Raw genomic sequence first — 20,192 nt, 5'->3', positions numbered from 1 at the left:
TTCTTGACATGTACAGATGTGCTGTCAGGCTGAAGTGGAGGGATTTCACTCCTAAAATCACATTATTTTTAAAGCAATGATGCTTCAGAGTGATTCTGGTTTGGCATTTGGCACAGCTATTCCTGAGTGAATAAACACAGGCTGCCACTGGTAACCATTTTGATATTCCATTTAAATCTCAGATCAGGCCCACCTGATATAATTATCTTTTGAAATTCAGCTCATTTGGCTGAGGGAGGAATTTAAATAACTCGTGTGTGTGAGACAGGTTCTATAAAATCACACTGTTGTTGCTTGGCTCTTGCTTTCCATTCTACCTTTAATCAGGCTTTCTAATTGTCAGCCCCTACATGTACTCAGCCCCGACCTTGATATGCACTCTTGGGGAAGCCTACTATTTAATCTAAGTGATTAAAAAAATAAAATGTAGGTCATTTTATTCCTCTTTGAAAGTTCTTAGTTTAATTAACAGAGCTTTTACTAGACCTTCTTCTTCCTTAGGGCTTTTATTTTTGTTTTTAAAACTAGCCAAGGAACTGCAACGTGCTTACAGGACTAAGAAGTGCTATAATCAAACATTTTAATTTAATTCCTGATTAGCCCAGAGGTGTGTCCCAAAAAGGAAGAAACAATCCTAGCACTCATGCTTGGTGATTAAAGGTTAAGGATCTTTGAAGGATTTCTGGTTATTTTGTGGAGTTAATGATTGAACATTCATATGTGCCAAATTGCATATGCATTAACTTTAACCTTTAAATCTTTGTCAGGCTTATGATTGATTAAAAAATTAGAATAGTTATAATGCATTTGATTCAGGTGCTGCATGTAGAGCAAAGTCCTTTTTCATCATCCTGGCTTCCAATTTTAAATGCAGAGTAGGATGTCGTGGCAGAAAATCGTTCGAAGCCAGCACTGTACTGAGCAGCGGTTATGGGCCATGGTGAAGTGAGCTGAGATTATTGTGTGGCGTTGGGAAGATTTAGCTTCCCATGGAAATTGCTTCTACTTTCAAGAGCCCAGAAAAACATAATAGTCTTTGTTTATGCACCATTTCATTCAGCATAGACAGGGAAATGAATGCTGATGTGGTTTGCCATTCCTTGAGGCTGTGTAAACAGGATCCAGGACAACCGCTTTGTCATCTCTACTCTCCTCCAAAGGTGAGTTGTTTTCCCACTTTTCTTAAAACTACTGTTTGTGGAATGTCATTTAAGCTGGAACTGAGCACTTTGAAGGCTTCCACTGCACACACGTTGTCTAGGAAATAAACATTTAGAGCATGGACATTCCTAAAAAATGTCTGTTTGAACAAAAGGTGTGTAACACACATTACCTGTGTGGACCATCATCAGCCGGGTTGAGGGTGCGTGGGAGTGACAGGGCCAAATTCTCTGGATCAGAGAGTAAGAGTGGAGACTTTACTGTTAAGCAGTACAATAACTCCAAAGCAGATACTCAGCTGAGGTTCATCCACCACGTTACCACAGCATGACGAGTGATCCCCGCATTGCCTGATCTGCCGTGACAGCCTGCGTGGGCACAAGTTACCTGCTGCAAACGTAGGGCTATTTGACTTGGATTAGTCTGCAGTGCAAGGGGTTTAAGCTAATGTGCATTATCTTTTGCCAAAGGCTGAAATCATATTTAATTACCAGCGCTTCTCTGATGTACTGTTACTTGCTACAACATTTGCACGTCCTTGATTGCATGTCCTGGACCTTTGCTATGCTCACACAGATACATATCTGGATAGGTGTCTAAACATGTGCTGCTTGTTTTGGGATTCTTTTGGTTGTGAGTAATTTTTTCCAGCCCAGCTATTATGTACCTCCAGTCAAACTAAAACCTGTGAGTGATGGGGGTTGTTTGGTGCTGTTGAAAAGCAAGCCTTTCACTTCAGCACCTATTTTTGGAAATCTTTTTCCCTACATGGATGGAGAAAGGCATCTTCTAACATGCTGCATGAGATGTTTCACACAGGGTCTAGTCCAGCAACCATTGAAATCAGGTAATCTTTCTATGGCATCAATGATCTGCGGTTCATCTCCAAGATGGATTTAGTTCTGCCAGTATTTAAGCTCTGAAGAAACACTTGCCTTCCAAGGATGGCAGTAACATTTGGTTTATAGCAGGTGTGGGTCTGTGCTCCACAATATGTCAACATGGAGATCTATGGGTGTGCAACCATACAGGGGTGAAAGAAGATGAGTGCAAGCAGCAGAGAGGGCCCACACTGACCTGACTCAAGCAGGATATTGCCCAAACTTCATCAAACAGGTGCCACAGAAATCCCCCATCCTGAGCTGAGTGTCAGAAGTGCAAGAAGGTGCCTCTTGAAGTGAAAGAGGACGCAGGCAATGAACTTAAAGAGAAGGATGGGCTCATCATGGCTGCACAGTGAGTTAGCTAAGGAGCCTGGAGAGAGGGGCTGTTTCAATCAAAGTGGCTCCTGCAAAGAAATGAGAACACCTGTGTGGAAATTCTAGGCTGACCAGACAGAGGGGAAAGGATGCCAATCATGGGGTTGCTGTCACATCTTTGTGAGCTCTAAACCATCAGCCAGAGCAGGTGTAGGACCGAGGTGTTGTCTCCTTCCACCTCCAGCAACTGCTTCAGAGTACACTGTCCACAAGGAAAACAGCTGAACATGGTGGGGCTTTGGTTTATTTATTTTTTTTTAACAAAATTTGGACTCTTTTTTTTTGCATGGCCTGGAGACTGTCCCTCTGAGTGAGTGGCTCAAGTAAATACCCTTCCCTTCTAAGTGGTAGTTAAACCCTTTCTGTCAAGGTATTTGTTTCTCAACAGGAATAAGGGAACACTACCAACAAAATGGTTTTTTTTACATTGACTGTGCCCTTCTTTTTGTCTCTCCTTGTGCCCCAAGAGAGCATGAGGAGATGGGAGGAGAAGAGCAGTGGTTGGAATTCATGCTCAAGTGGTTGATAAATTGCTCACAGTAACTCTTGACTAGTCAGACTGAGTAAAGATGAATTATAGGTGAAAAAAATTAATATACAATCAGAGACACAGGTGCATAAAATGCAGTTTACCTCACATTTGCTTCTTTAGTTTGTAATTTGATTGATCACTTCAGTTTTATGAGTCTGCAAATGTTGGCGCAGTCCCCTGCTGAGTGTTTGAACAAGACTTTAATACTAATGACTGTTCTGTTCAACTCTATTGATTTTCAGGTACTTCACTTATTCATTTAGACTTTTGGATGCCCATTTTCCCAGAATTAGTATCATATTTGCACTGGAAAAGGGAGTGAAAGAAATAGTGTTACCTGTCCTTGGAAGGCAGTGTAATGTTCTGGTTTTAATTACCTCTAAGGTGGAAAAATCAACATGTATCTACTTTTTCCATCATTAGTTTGTTTCCTTCTGTTTGTGCTCTGTTGCTTTGGTGAGACTGTGTGCTTTGAGGAAGGAAGAGCCCCTTCTTCAGAGTCCTTTCAAACTACTTAATGGAGACAATCTGTGTAAATGATACATGCATCATTTTACACACTTCCCTGGTCTCTGACAAATTAGCCCAAATTATTATTTTTTTTTGCCAAGCTGCCTGGAGCTATTAGCACTCTGCAATTATTCTGGAAGACTATGCTCTAATTATGAATAAAAAATATTACTCTGTTCACATGGAGCTCAGTGTTCTCAGCATGGAGCTGGAGGAGAAGGGCATCCAACCCGGGCAAGGGCAGCCCCCTGTTGCTGGGGCTTGGGCAAGGTGGGCTGCTCTGCTGGGAAGCAGCTCCAGGAGCAGACCTCTGATGTTGGTGGGGAAGATTGGAAGGGGCCTGTGCAGCTCCTGGATTACCAGCATGACCGTGTGACCAGATGTCCCCTGTAATGGGTCCTGTGAGCCCCTCCTTGCACCAGTGGCTTGTAGGGCAGAGCAAAGGTCCTTCTCTGCCCTTTAGCATGAGGGTGGCCACACTGGGGTCTCCTTCAAGCAAAGAGACAAATTAAAAGGGCACATCAGAAGTAAAGGCTTTCTAAAGGTGGCTGAAAAGTGGACGGTATCTGAAGCTGCAGTAAAATGCTTTGTGGTTCCAGGTACATCTGTAATGTGCTTTGTGGTTGAAGCCATATCAACAGCACATATTCTAATATGGGCTGCAGCATCACTCCAAAAGAGTACAGGCATCCAAAATAGCTGGTTTAGGATGACTGAACAATGTTTTACCCAAAAATGTTTGTCAGCTGACATGCTGGAGGTCTTTCTGCATAAGGTCATGTAATACAGGGATGGTCCTCTAGTGAGTGAAAAGGGCTGAAGTAGGGTGAAGAGTTTTACACACTGCCTACCAACTTTCCTTTCTGGCCCTGGGAACAAACGGGTTTGCAGAAGATTATTCTCAGCTTGTCTCTAGATTGTTTTAAGCCAGCTGGCCTGTTTGGTTAAATGGCAATACTTAAATTGATTTGCTGGGAACAGAATAATGGCTTGACTTCAGCACTGTGGTCGTGCTCTAGCAATCACTAAAACAGTCTGTCTTGGAAGTTTGTACTCCATCTTTCTGCCTTTCAAGGTGCCTCTTCTGCTTCCCATCACTTTTATGCTCTGGATTATAGGAGACCTCTCAGCATATTTTGTCTTAATCTCCATCAATAGGATTTTGGTGGAAGTCATTTTACATCAGCCAAAATATACATACTTATGATCTTATAATTTTCTCTTGCCAGAATAAGCATCTCAAGCTTTTTTGTGTACCCTCTATCAGGCCTTTCTCTGGCTTTCTACAAAGTGACATCCCTCACAGATATTACCGAGGTCAGCATGCTGTTTGACAAAGCAGGAGCTAACCAACTCCGGGTGGAAAAAATAAACCCTTTGGGGTTAGTAAAATAAAAATACTCCTGCTGTTATCTCTCATTCCTCTTTCTCAGTAAAAATGTGAGCTTCTTCCTGGGAGGTGAGACAGAACCAAACTCCAGGGCGGGAGTGCTTCTGCATTCTTCACTAAGAGCAGGCTGCAAAGTCAAAAGTAGACCTCATGACTGGGACCTGTTTCCTTCTTTTGAGACCACAAGCAGTAAAGCAAGCATCTGGGAGGCAGGATAGGCCCTATGGAGCAAGATGCCTTCCTTTTAGCATTTGATTTTGGAAACAAGTAAAAGCTACTGAAATGTGAGTTTCTGCTGCAGCCACAGCTGAGCCCTGAAGAAACTACCTATAGACAGGTAATAGAAAAAGGCACAGTATGAGTGCTAGTTCCTACTCTTTAATTGTTTCTCTGCATTTCCTGTGCTTCTCTTCACTGGCAGAAAATAAAATAAAATAAAATAAAATAAAATAAAATAAAATAAAATAAAATAAAATAAAATAAAATAAAATAAAATAAAATAAAATAAAATAAAATAAACCCTACCCCAACTGAAAACCCAAACCCCAAAAAGCCAAATCATACCACCCCAACATTCCACCAAATAAATCCAAAGGATATAGGGTGTCATGGGGTTTTCAAAGTGGTGCATGCAGCTGTGCCATGCCAAAGTAGAAGCTGTCTCAGGCAGGACCCTCGAAAACAAGCCTTGGAGATATTTGGGGTGAGAGGGTGACAGAAAAAAGTGTGAGGACAGGGAGGTGTTGCTCATGAACAAATCCCTCTTTTAGCTGTGCTATTTGACAAAACGCTTTACAGAATTTTACTATCTTGGTACTCTTGGTTAAATGATGATGAAAATGAGTTAGGAGGGAAACTTGGAGTGTTTTGTAAATATCTGGTCTCCTGGGAAAAAGCTGGCTAACAAGGATGATAAATGAGAGAGAATTAGAGTTGGTTCATGCATTTGTTTGCGGTGAGAAATACATCTGTTTGCCAAAAAAGAAATCATTACTGGGAACACGTGGTCTCTGTGGAGAACACTGAAATAAGGCAGTGAATGAAATCCCAGTGACACCCCGCCCTCAGCCTCATCCATGGTTGGATCTCTTGTGCACACAGGGTGACAGGCTGCTTCAGCTGGGGTGGATGGTGCTGGCTGCTCCCCAGGACTCATCCATCAGCTGCTGAAGCCTAGGGAACCCCCTCCTTGGTGGTGTTCTCATGCCATGGGAAAGAGAGGAGGCTCCTTGCTAGCCAAGGTGCAGCAGGAGAGGTTGTATGGGCAGAATGGCCTCCAGTGGCAGGCTTGACATGCTGGTGTCAGCCAGGGATTACAGGTGAGCAGTGAAACCAGCAGTGTTTTCATCCCAGTGGGTGTTTCAGCTGCCAGTCTTCTGCAGTCCAACCCGGGGTCTTGGCTGAAGTAACTTGTGAAGTGAGAGAAGGTGTCAACTTCAGTGCTTCAGAGACAGCATTTTCTACACGCAAGGTCAAGCCAGCCTTTTCCTCCCTTGTTTTCTGCTTTCTGAGTGCAGTGTTCCCACAGCTTTCTGAAGCATGCATTTCTCATGTGCTGCTGCTGTCAGCAAGAAAGGTCTCTCCTACCCTGCCCAGCAGAAAAGGATTGATAAATCCTACTTCTCTGGGAATTTCCCTTCTATTATACTCAATTTCAAACCATTTTTCACATCTGCCTCTCAAGTGATTTTATTGCAGAAATGACAGCAGCAGGTATTGTACAACATAACTATGGCAAACATAAGATGCATGATTGGTTTTGGGGACAGCAGTTGCCCAGGGGGAAGAAACTAGAAAACAATGTCTTGGCTCATTGCTAACTTCTCTCATCTATTTGTGACATACCCTGATTTTTAGAAGACTACAGACACCATGAATTAAACATGTATTAGCTACATATATTAATGTGACACATATATTAAAACCCAGCGGCTTAGAAGTCTCTGTTCCTTGCTGCTTATGCTTATTCGTCCGTATCCCTTTGTGTTGTTCACCATAAATTTTTGACCCTTGAATATCATGGTTAATTAATTTGCTTTGATCACTGCCTAAATCAATTATAATGACATGCTAAATTTTATCCCCAGCACAAAAATGCTGGCAACGATTACTGTAAATACAAATTAAGTCTGCTTTAATATTCTAATCTGGCATGCCGCTGTTCAGTAAGGTGCCATCACATGAGGGACATTTTCTTTTTTTTTTTCTAAATGCTGTAATAATAGCACTTGCTGAAGCATCCCTATTTTCCCCCTTGCTGAGTTCCTGTAGCTCTGTCCAGATAAATATAAACTTGTGCTGACTTTACCTCAGAGCCCTCAGACCCAGTTGATGTTAGGCTGGCAGTAATGTCCTTAGGCTGGGCTGCAGGAGGGACTGATAGCAGGTCATTTTCAGACAGAACAGTTTGTCCCTACTAACAATTTTGAGCAGAAACCAGGTGCTAACATGTTTGTTGTAGTCTGGATTTTTTTTTTTTTCCATTTGAAATGTTTTCCAAAAAAATTGGGTTTTATTTCCTTTTTTATTTTAAGGTTGGGGTTTTTTTGCCAATTCTCAAAGCCTACAGAACATAAGTAGTTATTCCTGCTGAAGGAGACCAAACAGGCAATGCTTTCAGCCTTCCTCATACTGATTGCTGAGGGGGAAGGGCAGAGGCCACCACTCAGTTACTTCCTCACAGATATGCCTGTTTTCGAAGGTGGCCTAAATAAATGCAGTACAACATATGGGAATTGTCATCACTGAGGTACAATAATATTGTCCCAAATTGAAAATGGAGCAGCAGGAGGGAGCACACTGGTGTTACCTTGACCCTGCCAGGAATCCTCTGACTGTCTCTTCTTTAAATTTTTTTTCCTAAGTTGGAGTTCTGAGAACATCCTTTCTTATGGAATGATATGGCTGAACTTAGAAAGTGCTGTTCATCAGAGCTAATAAACAGTTGTTCAATATTTTGGATGGAATGGGTGTATTTGGGGCATCTCCTCACCTCCATGACTGGGAAGAGTTCTTGTGGCAGGAGAAGTAGTGTGATCTTTCTGTGCTGTGCCACAAGACAAATTTCTTAAGGCCAGGTCAACGCTTAACAGCATGGTGCAGAAACAGCCCCCACTTATTGCCCATGCCTCAACATTTCTTCAGGCAGCACCCAGAGCTGCAAAAGATGTATTTGTTGAGGTTTTTGCAATGGCAGAGCCTTGAGGAAAGCTTGGAGAGCAGGGCTGTGGCACTGTTTGGCAGCTCCTGGCCATGGCAAGCAGCCATCAGGTGCATTTGACCACAGCCTTGCTGCACCACATGTGGCACACCTGTCCTGCTGCTGCCAGCAGAGCTGCTCCTTGGCTGTCACTCACACTCATGGATGGTGTCTCTGCTCCTTCAAAGAGCTTGTGTGCAAAGGGATTCCAGGAATTATTTGTGTATCACCAGTAGCTGACTTATTGGTAACCCACGGCCTTATGATGCCTCTCCTAGATTTTTTCTTGGAATGGTTCTCCTACTCTTTCTTTCTTTAAGTAAACCTTTCTTTCAATAAGTAAAACTACATTGTGGATGTATCCCAAAATGTCTCTTGAGCACAAGCTGGCATGGACCCAATAGAAAATCTATCTTGCCCCTGTCATCAAGAACTTGCTCTCCAGGGCAGGTATTTCCAGAATAAAAAGTTAACCTTCCTGGATCCTAAGCAGGGGATTTTCCTTCCAATCTCTGTTCCCTGCTTTATACCATCCTGCATACCATGTTCCCCTGCTGGGATGAACCTGAGCTGACTATAACCCTTATCCATGCAAGAGCAAATGTTTCCTCTGTGCCATTCCACAGCGAGTCAGACTGACATTAGATGAGTAACACTCTTTTAGCCTTCTAATGGATGAGTTTTCCTTCAGGAAGAGTCGCTAGAGAAGTATGTCCTCTGCAGCTCACGCAGTGCAGTCAGGATATGAATTTCAGCTCTTCAGCTGATCTGGACTTTTCCTTGGGAAATAAATGATGCCCTGGAGCAAAATAAATGAACTCTTGCAACTGGAGTTTCATAGAAGGTGACTGGATAATTGATTGTTAGTCCAATAAAAAGTAACTGATGAGGAGTTTGTGGACTCATACATCATTTCTGTGCTGTGACTGATATTAAAAGAGGAAAAAAAAATGGTAGGAAATGGGGAGAAAAGTTGTTAGGATACTGTGAGGCTGATCTGGTTGTTTTTCACTTTGTTCTTGCTCTCCTAGGTGGGACTGAGTGTTGCCATAAGAAAAGCAAAAAGAATTATGAAGACTTCCAAGGACCTGGTAAGAGATCGATGGCATTAGGGTGTTTTAGTCTGTACTGGAATTTTATCTGGAGTGAGTCCTTGTTTGTTTTGTCTGACTGTGAATCCTCCTGATTAGCATTGAACTGAATGCTGACTCACTCCTAATTGATACAGGATCTGCTTAATCAAGTGGCACTGGAATAAAGAGAGGGAGAAATAAAGAGAAAATACAAAAGTATGGGGAGAGCATAAAAAAAAAAAAATCATGGAAAATGCAGCTACTTTGTAGCTGTATGTAAGTGGGTGCCTCATGAGCTGACCCACTGTCTCAGGGCAGAGCAACTGTGCTTTGGGGCTGCATGAAAAGCAAACAATGGCCTGAATGCAAATTCTTCTATTTTTCCTGTATTTGTGAGATGCTAGCTTTGCATCAAAAATTTGAAAAATGGGATTTGTAATCCTTCTGCTACCAACAGTTTTCAGATTTGTAGAGGATCTCTAAAGGGTAGCAGAGAAGGGTAGCAGCTTTTATTCTGCTAGGTTCACTTAGGTGAGTCAGTTCAGCCCTGGAGTTTGCTTCCAGTTGTCTTCAGGCACTTAAATGCACAGGAAATGCTTTAACAATTTGTGAAGAAATTATTGATATTGCTTATTCCTGAATCCTTACTGCGATGCTACTCACAAAAGTGAAAATTGAGGTGCCTAATTAGCCGTGGGCAATTGCCAAATTGCAAAGCCAGAGAAATAAATAAAGCCCTGGAGAGATGGGCCTCAGCTCCCACAGAACAGCAACCAGCAGGATCTCTTACTCCTTTTCCTTCCTATTCAGTGCTATGCTACTGATGGCCTGATATTTCCACTCAAATTACAGGAAATTTTTATTCTTCTTTCTCTGGAGCAAGTCCCCACACTAACACCTGTAACGAGATGCTCTGAGTCAAGCAGGTTCTCTCCGTGAGCTGGAGATGGGGAGCAGGCACGGGGCTGGAGAGGGACCCATATGGGGATGCTGCCCCTTGGGACACAATTCCTTTGCTTCCTTGCATGTGCTACACCCTTAACATATTGGGCTGAGTCCCTCACATGGCCAGACACATCTTGGGCTGGGCATGCCACATGCTTTCAGGCTGTCCTGAGTAGGGTGGCATGGCATCAGTCTTTGGGTGCAATAGGCTCTCCTATTTTGCCTCAACTCTCCCGTATCCTCAAAACTGCTCAATGTCCTGATACCTCTCTCAATTTCCATTGGCCCTTGGCCCCTTCCTGATCCTAGCTGCTTATTTGGCAGCAGGAAGGACAAACAGACTGGAGGCAGAAAGGTCACAGTTGGGTTTCAATTTATTTCCGACCCTCCTGCACAGTGCAAGGTCAGCTCAAATTAAATAACGTATCATATACTTGCTCAGGCCTCTCCTGCAGTTATTCCTAGTGTGCTCCCTGTAATGACCCTGGCTGAAATTTATTTTCAACCTGGAAAATAGATAATAACATTTCTAGAGGCATCACTTCAGCTTGCAGTTTCCCATTCATCCAGACTGAAGTTATTTTCAGATCCAGAAAAACAATGCAGTAAGAAGCACAGAGGAAAATCTCAAGGAAGAAACACAGTGTAAATCATGCTTGCATAAGCCATGTACCCATCCCAGTGCAGCAGCATGTGATGAAATAGTAAGGAAATCACCTGCCCAGTCTCAAGGCTGCCAAATCATGATCTGTTACCTGCACAGGCTTTAGTGAGAGCTCTCACTGCCAGCGGAAAAAATTACCTGTCTGTGTGGGTGAGGAACCAGAAACACCCCAGCTGTGGTAGGCCATCCCTGCATCCACATCAAAGAAGAAAGAAAAACACTGATCTGGCCTCTTTCATGCTTTGGCTCATGCTAGACCAAAACATCAAATTAGATCTGTTAGTTCTTCCCATATCTGCTCTTTTGGTTGCTTTTGCTGCATTGTATGTTTGTTTGCAAGAAGTTCTTGCAAGTTAACTGCTCCCATCTTGGCATGGCAGCTGTGTGTGACTGTGCACAAAAAAAGAGATGTGATGATGGGTGCTGTAATGAGAATGGGAGATCTATCTGGATCCCAGGATTTCACATTTACTTGGAATTTCTTAAGATCATTTTGAATTTGGGAAAAAGGAAAAGGTATTCAGCAGATGTTGAGAGACAGCAAAAGTGGCCACAACTCCAAAAAATTCTAATAAATGTCTCTGTTCATTAAAAAGAGTGAGCCATCTGTAAAGCACTGGCTTAAAACAAACACCAACAAGCATTTAGGGCTCATTGTTATTCTTTTTAGTAAAGCCAATTAAAATAATTACAGAAATGTCATTAGGGAATGTTAACAGGCAATGAATAGTATATTAGTGTTATCAATCACTGTGAGCACCTCTAGCATTAACTTTTCTTGTGGGTGGAGAAGATACTAAGGGGCATTTTTGAGCAATAGTAATGAAAGAATGGTGATTAGAGCTCTGTCATTTAGTGAGAGCAGGCATCATTTGTACAATCCTGTCATGACTACGAGGTCCCTGCAAGTCACAGCCTGGCAGTGGGACAAGTGGGAAGCCATGGAGGGAGCCCAAAGCAAGCTGACAGGCAGAGGACATAAGCTGATCTCCTGCCCACCTACTCGTGTTACACAGGGGCAAGTAGTCCATCTTCTGTCAACAACTCATGCTGCAATTGTAGCCTGTCTCTGCTGGGAAGGACCCAACAGTTCCCACAAAGATCCCCTCTTTTTTTCATAGCTGTATTCCTTACCTTTTGAGAGTAGCCCAAGAAACCCTCAAAGAGCAGATGAGCCATTCTCCTGCATGATGCCAAGCAGAGCTGAAGCATTACCTCCAGATCTCACTGTCCCAGCTGCTGTGGGAATACAAAGGCTGTGGAGCCAGGGGCTGCTGGGCTTCAGAATGTTGCTGCAGCTGGTCCTCAGCAACACCCACAGCATTGCCAGGTCTTCATCATGCATCCACCCCCACCAAAGTTGGGCAGTTTTTGGGACTGCAGAACAACCTTCCTTTGAAACCAATGGAGAGCAAGTCAGCAAGAATTTTCAAAAGACTAGCTGAGAAAAAGGCAGGAAAGGTTTTATTCTGTTTACAGCAAAGGGTAAACTTTTAGCGCAGCCTGTGAGCAGAATAAAAGGAGGGTTTATTTATGTATTTATCTTTTGCAAGCCCTGTAGCTTGTCTTTCTGGTGCAGTTTTGGCTCCAGGTGCCTTAACTTCAAAAGCTCTGCATATTGTGACTTAGGCTGAAGTGAAAAGCTGACAGCTCAGATGAAGACCCTGCAAATCTCAGCCTGATGGAAGGCTTAAAGAGTCTCTGATGATTCTGCTGGCAGGATTAGTCCTACATGAAAGAGGGGGAAAGTGATTTTCCTCTTTCCAGGAAATGTACATGGGTTTGCAAATCACTTTGAGAAAAGCTGACATCCTGTCTGTGCACCTCTCATGCTCTCTTCCCACCTGACCATACACACAGAGCAAAAAGGGAGTGCGTGTCCCAGCCATGCTGCAGGACACAGCCCTAAGGCAGCCAATGCTTGAATACAGAGGTGCAGAGGGATGGGGAAGTGCAGAGGGCACCTGGAGGTGCAGCAGTGGGGCCAGGCTGGCCTTTCAGCGTAAGGAAAGGCCCCAACTCCTGGCTGCTTTTGGCTTTTTCTGCACAACTCTTCTGTGGTTGTGTTCTGGTTTCTCCTTTCCCTCCGCCAGTACCTCCTCCCCTTCCAGGCCAGTGTGACTAAAGCTTTTTCATTTGAGTGTGAGTTAATTGGTGTCTTTTTTTTCAGGTTTCTTGTGTCCCTTACTGTCCTTTTTGGGGTTATAGACCCACATGGTCTGTAACATCCTCCCATTGGCCTCTCCTGAGCTGTATCTGAGCTCCTGTTTCACACTGGGCATGGGTTGTAATATCATCAGCTTGAGGGATACCTTAACTCTTCTTTTTCTGTGTATATGAAGTATGTAACATGAGGTCCAAGGACAGAGATTTCAAGTGCCATGTCTGTATAAACGATTACCCTTCTTTGCATGAAGTTATGAGAATGCCCATCTGCTCCATATTTACATGGTAAATGTAGCCTCAGTGAATACAGAGAATTAGTCTGTACACCAATTAGCCCTCTGCATTTAGAGACCACTTGAGCACACAGTGTTTCAAGACCAACTGAACTTACAGTGAAGCCACACGAGCAGCATGTTTGTGGGATTAATTTCCCATGCAGCACAATTCATCAGAAAGGTCTCTTTCAGCTTCTGAAGCTTCCTGGCTACCTGGAATATCAACTGGATTGGCCCAAGGTTACGGGCTACTAATGTTGAAGGAGTTTTTCTAGCAGCAGCTGTCTTTTACATGTTACAGGTTTGGCCAAGATAAAATCTAGATTTCCAGGTAAAAATCTCATATTAAAAAAACAAGAAGTATTCCGTGCACAACCCAGATCCTCTCATTTCTCCCCTTCTTGGAGTCATCCCTGGCCTTTGGGATGCAGAAACCAGACTCATGGCTCCAAGAGTGTGGCTTTCACTAGTTTTGCACTGTGTCTGGTGCCATCATCTTTACCAAACATGACAACAGTGGTTTTTACAAAGAATAATAAAAAAAAATTGCTTTCATGAGAGAAGACAGAGAGAAGACCAGAGCTTTTTCTTTCCTTTTTGAGGAAAGGTCTTTGAAAGCAAGAACAGTTGATTTATAAAATGCTCAGCCTTAATCCTTGACTGCTGTGTCAGGTCTAAATCCTCTGGCATGTAGCATCCTGGAATTTTTGAATGTTTCCAGGTCTAGGTTTAGCTCTGTAATTTACTGACACTTAATATCCCAAACTGCACCACCTCTGTGAACTAATGCATCCATCTACTTTTATTTTTCTTCCTCTCCAGAAAAGCTTCATGGGGTTCTCAAGTGTATGTGCATTTCCTCTTCTGGCTAACCTGTGTGAGAAGATTAAATAGTATGTATACATTTTTAGTCCTTAACCAGAAACAGAACGTGGTAAATTTGCTTCTTTCAAATGTCATCCTTAGCTAACAGAGCTTGCCATACTTTACTTATGTTGGTTTCCTTTATAAAACCATTATCTAGGTAGTACAGAAGGAACTTGCACAAGAGTTCAGGTAAGTAATGTTCTTCACAAGGATCCTTGGGGTTGTTTTAGTGTTTAAACCATTTGTTCATTTTTAGCACATCCCAGAGCTCAAATATGTGACACACTCACAGATGTGACATCTCCAAGAGGAAGCTACCTTTCTCCTGAGATTTTCTGACCCCAAAAAAACTCTTCATTTCATTTGTTCACCCAGTGGTGGTGCCACGTCTCAGTGCAGGAAGGCCTCCAGCACCTTCATAACTCTGTGAGAAACGTGAATTGAATGTCAGTTGTGAAGCATAGAACAATCCCAAGGTGTTTAAGAAAGTCAGGTGGATGGCATCCAGGAAAAACAACTCATGACAGTGCTGGCTTTGAGTCAGTTTCTAAGAAAAGCCAAGGACATGAGCTGGGCAATTAGTTGTAAAGCATATTTGTCAATGTACTCCAATGACTTGGAGGAATACTCGAGCAGGTCTAAGAATAAATCAGGATTAACAGCTGTATATTTGACTGATTCAACTGCCAAGACTAACTTTACTCACCTATTTCTGCTCATTTAATTGAAACTGCAAATATCAGGAGTTTGTTTGGAATGGGTTGATTGACATGGAAAGTCTTGCAAGTGTCTTTTGAACTGTTAGTCAGGACACATAAGCTGAGTTTGAGCCCTGTGAGTTCAGACAGTGGAAATGGGAATGAAATTGCATATCATATGTTGGATTGCAGGGGCTCAACTCAGCTTTTCTGATCCCTCCCTCATGCACTCTCTCTCACCTTCTTTGGTTTTCTAATTTCCTCTTTCTGTAGCTAAAAAAAAGAAACAAACACCCAAAACAAAACCTACCAACCAAAAAACCCCAACCTTTTACCAGAGATTTGTTGTCTTGGTTTGTTTTAGAGACTGCAGGTTTGACATTGAAGCCATACAGGAATCCACCAGCCTCACCTCCCGAGCTCAGTCAGCAGATATTGAAATAAAGAATTTCCTCTTTTGGGCAGGATCACTTTGCTGAAGTACAAGAACAGAGCCACAACAGAATACAGAGCAGTGAATATCATGCCAGTCATTATCTGTTCTGTACACTTCACTGTGTTTTTTACTTTCTTAATAGATTCCCTTCCATATGTTAACACTATGGGTTTTGTTTTTGTTTTTTTACAGTGTTCTAAGAAATAAACTGCCTTTTGAAGATTTTGATGGAGATAAATTTAGTACTTTCCCAGTAAGCAAAGCCTTTCCTTTGGTACAGTAATCCCTTGATAATGAGGATGTCTCTGGGATTCCTCCTACTTTCTGCAAAGCCTTATCCATTCATGTGAAAATAGGTATAGGAATAAAATGAATGGAAGGGTTTTTTGTCATAAAATGCTGGGTTTTTTTCCTGGATGAAAAAGCAATCATTCATGTGTGCCACCTGGGGAAATGCACACATAAAACTGTGCTCCCTGCAGAAGCAAATTGCTCTGCTGCTGAGTGGTTGTTTACTGAATTAATAAGAGGTGAAGTAAAGTCATATTAAACAAGAAAAATAAATTGCCAGCTTGTCTTATTTCTGCACCAAAGCATGCTAGGTGTCACTTATTAAAGCTTAGCAAAGGGACTCTGGAATACAACCTGTTTACCAGGTTTTATTCCTACACCTTGAGTTAGATTCTCATTTTAGATATTTTAAATTAAAAGTGCATGAGTAATAATGGCTGTCCTATCTGCGTGTTTCTCCTGGCCTTTAGACACTGAGGGGCTATCACTGGCGAGGCAGAGACTGCGATGACAAAAACACAACCGTGTACCCTGGCAGGCGGTAAAGATTTTAATTATTTTAAAGGCTTATTCTTATTAATTGTGCCTTTGAGCTCCAGATTTTGTTTTGACCATACTCTTAGACAGCACATCACTGCTTGTTGCTTGATTTCACTGTGAGGGAGACAAGAGGGGGTGATCAGGACCAGAGATGGGACTCATTTGCAGGGGTGGTGCACACATTTCTTTCCTTTCTCTGAAGCATCTGCAGACAAAATTGGTTAGGCAGACCAGAGGTGCCACTGACTAAAAGGATAAGTTTTATTCAGCAACTTTCAGTATTAACTTTAATTTAATATAGCATTTTACGTTTGCATTTTGCTACAAAAAAATTGCCCCTCCTAGGTCCAAAGGGGGAAAAACCCTATCCTTCCATGCAGAAATGAATTTCTAATTCCTTTTTAATCTTGGTGAAAAATGGCACTGGGGACCTGATTTCCCAATTTTTTTTGGTGACATTGTTTATCCTTTTGTGTCTCCGTTTTAGTCCTGATAATTGGGATGCAAAAAGTGACTCTAACTGCAATGGCATATGGGTGAGTAAATGAAGTCGTGCCTTCCTGATTGCTGCTTCTCTTTTGTCCTCTTTAGTCTTTGATTCAGTTTACAAATGTTTCTTTCTTATTTATTATTGTTTTATTAGCTGATATTAAGTTTGTTTACTGATGCTTATGGTTGTTTAAATTATAGCTTAGATGATTAATTTAAATGTACATATACTTACTGAAATAATGCAATGGAAAACATCATTATTATGATGCAGTGCCTCCTGCAGGCAAACATTCAAAAACAACTAAATTCTCAGCCTCCTGTTTTGCACTGCCATTCTTCAGGTGCTAGATAGCACCTACCCTTTCTCTTCTCCAACAGGGTGTGGATCCAAAAGATGGAATTCCCTACGAGGAGAAATTCTGCAGAGGTAAATCATTAGAGTCAATACAAGAAACCATGTGTCTTAATTTTATAAATATTTCAGTATTTGCACATTCACGAGGCAAGGGAAAGACAACAGACTTTATAACATCATGGGAAAAAAGCTAAATTATTGAGTTTTTTTTAATCTTGAGGATGGGTAAAGATGAAACTTGAAAAACACAGGCTGCTGGTAATTTCCTGTTAAAAGTCAGCTCAGAAATTAAGCTGAATACATAGATCGGGGACAGATGCAGAGGTGGCACCTCTGCATCTTCTCTGGTGCCTAAAGTCTAACCCAGAGTAATGTCTTTGAGATTTAGGGAGGCATCTTAACATTTGCATTTGTCCAGTTTTACCTCTTGCCATAAAAAGATACCTTTTTTTCCAGAGAAGGCCATAAAGGGGTGAAGTGATGGCATCAGCTGCTCTGCCTGACCGTGATGTGGGTGGGTGCCTGTGTGTCCACCTTGCACAAGTAAAAACCTCACAAACCAGCAGTGACTGCAGTTGCCACTCACCTCACCTTACACTGAAATCAGTATCCTGGGGATGAACCATTGCCTGGCAAGACTCCTCAGCATTTTTAGATGAAAGGCTAATCTACAAATGTTAAGCGACATTAATTATAAACCAGACAGATTGCTCTAGCAGAAATACTCATGAGTAGCACATCCACCACCCAGTTCTGTTATAAGGAGCTTTGAGCAATTTTCTGAGTAATCCGATTTCCCTAAATGTTTAAGTACTTTTTAATGCATAATCTATGAATAGTAAAAATAAACACTGTCTGCACAGCAGAACCTCTGCTGAAATAACACACAATTTTAACACAACCAGGATTCTTTTCCGATTAACAAGACCTCCCCCTGTTTTTCATGCCCAGTCCCCAGCTGTTTCTCTAGGGTTGCTGGCAAATGCCTGTTAGATGGTTTCTGCTGCAGATGGAGTGAAAACCCTATTGCAGCGTCTGAACATTTAAGCCACGTGAAGAGCGGTGTAGTCAGTCACCCTGTGACTCCATCAGCTGCTACTGCTGTTCCTCTTTAAGCACTCTCCAAGCTCGGTCTCAGTTTGCTCTTCCTGCCCATGTGACTAACAAAATGCATCCATCAGGTGCAGACTCAAAAGGGGTCGTGCTCTTGGGAGACTCGGCCGGCGCGCACTTCCACATCCCTCCCGAGTGGATGACCGTCACGCAGATGTCAGCGGTGAGCAGTCACATTCAGCTCCCCAAAAACCACTCATTGCCGCTTGCTTTCTCTGCTGCGCTGCCAAGGTTGCCAAGGGGAAACAAGTGCAAAATGCTTCACTGCACTGGAATTTGTAGTTATGGTCTCACGTGTATCAGTCCCCTCCCGCATCTGCTCCTATGAAGATAAAAAAGCGCAGCTCTGTGCTACCGCCGCTCCTCCGACATCTGTGCAATTGGGTCAGGGAAGAGTTTGGCTGCAGTGTCCTGGTGCTGTGCCAGAGACACAAACCAGGACATCTGGCTTTCCACACACGTGCCTGCGGCTCAAGGAGAGCCGTGCTGTCTGTGGGATCAGACCTTCCATTAGCAGGCTGGCTGGGATGGCTCCTTGCTGGGAGAGCGCTTGCAGAAGTGACCCCGCTGACAGCTGGGCAATTTCTGCTTTAGGAATCTGGCTTTGAAATGACGTGCCCTGGATTGTTTTGCCTCATCCTGTGGCATATGTGAAATAGGTTCACAACTCCAGTGTCCTGTTTTTGAGGATTGTTGAAAAACTGTATTCGCAGGTGGATCATCCAAGTATTTATGATAGATTTGTCCTTAAGGGAAAAGTTCCTGTGTCCATAAAATATCACTGCCACACTGATGTCTATCCTTGGGTGGTATCCCAGCATTTGCTATTTTCAAAAAACAGCAAAATGCACCTGGCTGTGAACTATACTGAGACTGTTGCAGTTCCCTGGCATATAATGAAATAATTGAGAGGAAAAGATCATTCCAGAAAACTGCAATTATGGGATGGAGATAAATGCACATTAATTATATGTTCCTGACCTTCACTGTTGTCTCCTATCCTGGAGTGCTGTCAGTCCCTAGCCAGGGAGGACCGTACCTTGTCCTCCTCTGCACAAGGTTCTGTTGCACAGGGGTGAGCAGATAGATCATCACTGCCCACCTTTCCTGATGAAAACCTTCTACTCATCCACTGGTATCTGTAGAATAAGGTTGCAGACATTTTCTGGAGATCAATTCTTTTTCCAGAATAATTCTTTTTTAGTGGTTGCGGTGCTGTGTGAGGTCTGAGAGTTTCATGGGGCATTTTCCACTTTTGCTCCCGGAGCGGATTTAAATGTTGCAGATTAGCCATTGTTTTTCTTTGTTAAATGCTTATGAGCAACAATTAGATGAATGACACTGATGACAGAGCTGATGAGGAACATAATAAATTAGCACTAACGATAATTGAGATTATCTAATAAAGATGATCATAATACTGATGGTGAAGATGGTTCTGACAGTAACACTGGTAGTAAAGCCATGTAGGCAAGACCAGTTTTAGACTATGTCAGCATTTTATTATCACTGTAATGAAGATTTAGAAAGAATTTATTTTTCTTTAAGCTTGCTGAGCCACCAGCTGAGTGGGTCAAGGTCTGCTAATAGCATGCCAAGGCACAAGCTTCAAGGTTGGGAGCTGGAATGCAGATTACAAAAGTGAGTTTTGGAGACTGTTACTGTGATGAGTGACAGCAGAGCAGTGTAGAGCAGCTTGCATGGGTAGGAAACTGGTGCACTCTGTGTAAGGCCTAAAAAGTATTTGTGAGGTTTGGGATAGGAAACAATCAGGTTTTTCTAGGACAATTTCCAAGCTTTCCTACCAACCTGGCAAAACTACCTCTGCTAAATATTAATGCAGACATACAGAGATCTCAGTTGTATAAAAACTATTATCTGTGATTAAAATCTAGCAAAAGTAAAAAGTTATTTAATTTGGAGCTCACCATGAGTGCAAAAGTCATCACCTGAGCACAAAAGTGCTAGAAATACCATTTCTGAACTAATTCAGACTTTACCACTGCCTCTTCCTTTTTCTTGTCCTCTGAGTCTTGCTTTCTCTGTGGAGAATGTCAACAGCAGCAATTTAACAGCCTTGGGGTTCTGAAGGTGCAATACTGTTGTCTCTTGTGTTGTATTAAACGCCACTGGCAAATATCCTTCATCTCTAGGCTTAATTAACAAATTAACTGGCTTCAGTGATTTCTCAGTGGAAGGCTTCCCTCAAGGAGAATTTTGAAGCAC

The 20,192-nt window shown here is 42.5% G+C and overlaps 1 protein-coding gene across 1 annotated transcript in view; it reads left to right on the top strand.

Moving 5' to 3' along the window:
- Positions 1 to 20,192, top strand: part of AOAH (acyloxyacyl hydrolase) — a 73,094-nt gene that overhangs the window by 18,878 nt on the left and 34,024 nt on the right. Inside the window, exons 5-12 of the mRNA XM_015618448.3 lie at positions 1,061 to 1,160; positions 9,083 to 9,142; positions 13,997 to 14,067; positions 15,368 to 15,428; positions 15,937 to 16,007; positions 16,494 to 16,542; positions 16,877 to 16,925; positions 18,035 to 18,129. Of these exons, the coding sequence (XP_015473934.1) occupies positions 1,061 to 1,160; positions 9,083 to 9,142; positions 13,997 to 14,067; positions 15,368 to 15,428; positions 15,937 to 16,007; positions 16,494 to 16,542; positions 16,877 to 16,925; positions 18,035 to 18,129 (556 nt within the window). The remainder of the gene's footprint in view (positions 1 to 1,060; positions 1,161 to 9,082; positions 9,143 to 13,996; positions 14,068 to 15,367; positions 15,429 to 15,936; positions 16,008 to 16,493; positions 16,543 to 16,876; positions 16,926 to 18,034; positions 18,130 to 20,192) is intronic.

The sequence above is a fragment of the Parus major genome, chromosome 2 (assembly GCF_001522545.3).
Source record: "Parus major isolate Abel chromosome 2, Parus_major1.1, whole genome shotgun sequence".
Lineage (NCBI taxonomy): Eukaryota > Metazoa > Chordata > Aves > Passeriformes > Paridae > Parus > Parus major.
Note: the sequence above shows the minus strand (reverse complement) of the source record. Positions and strands in the feature narration are given on the sequence as shown.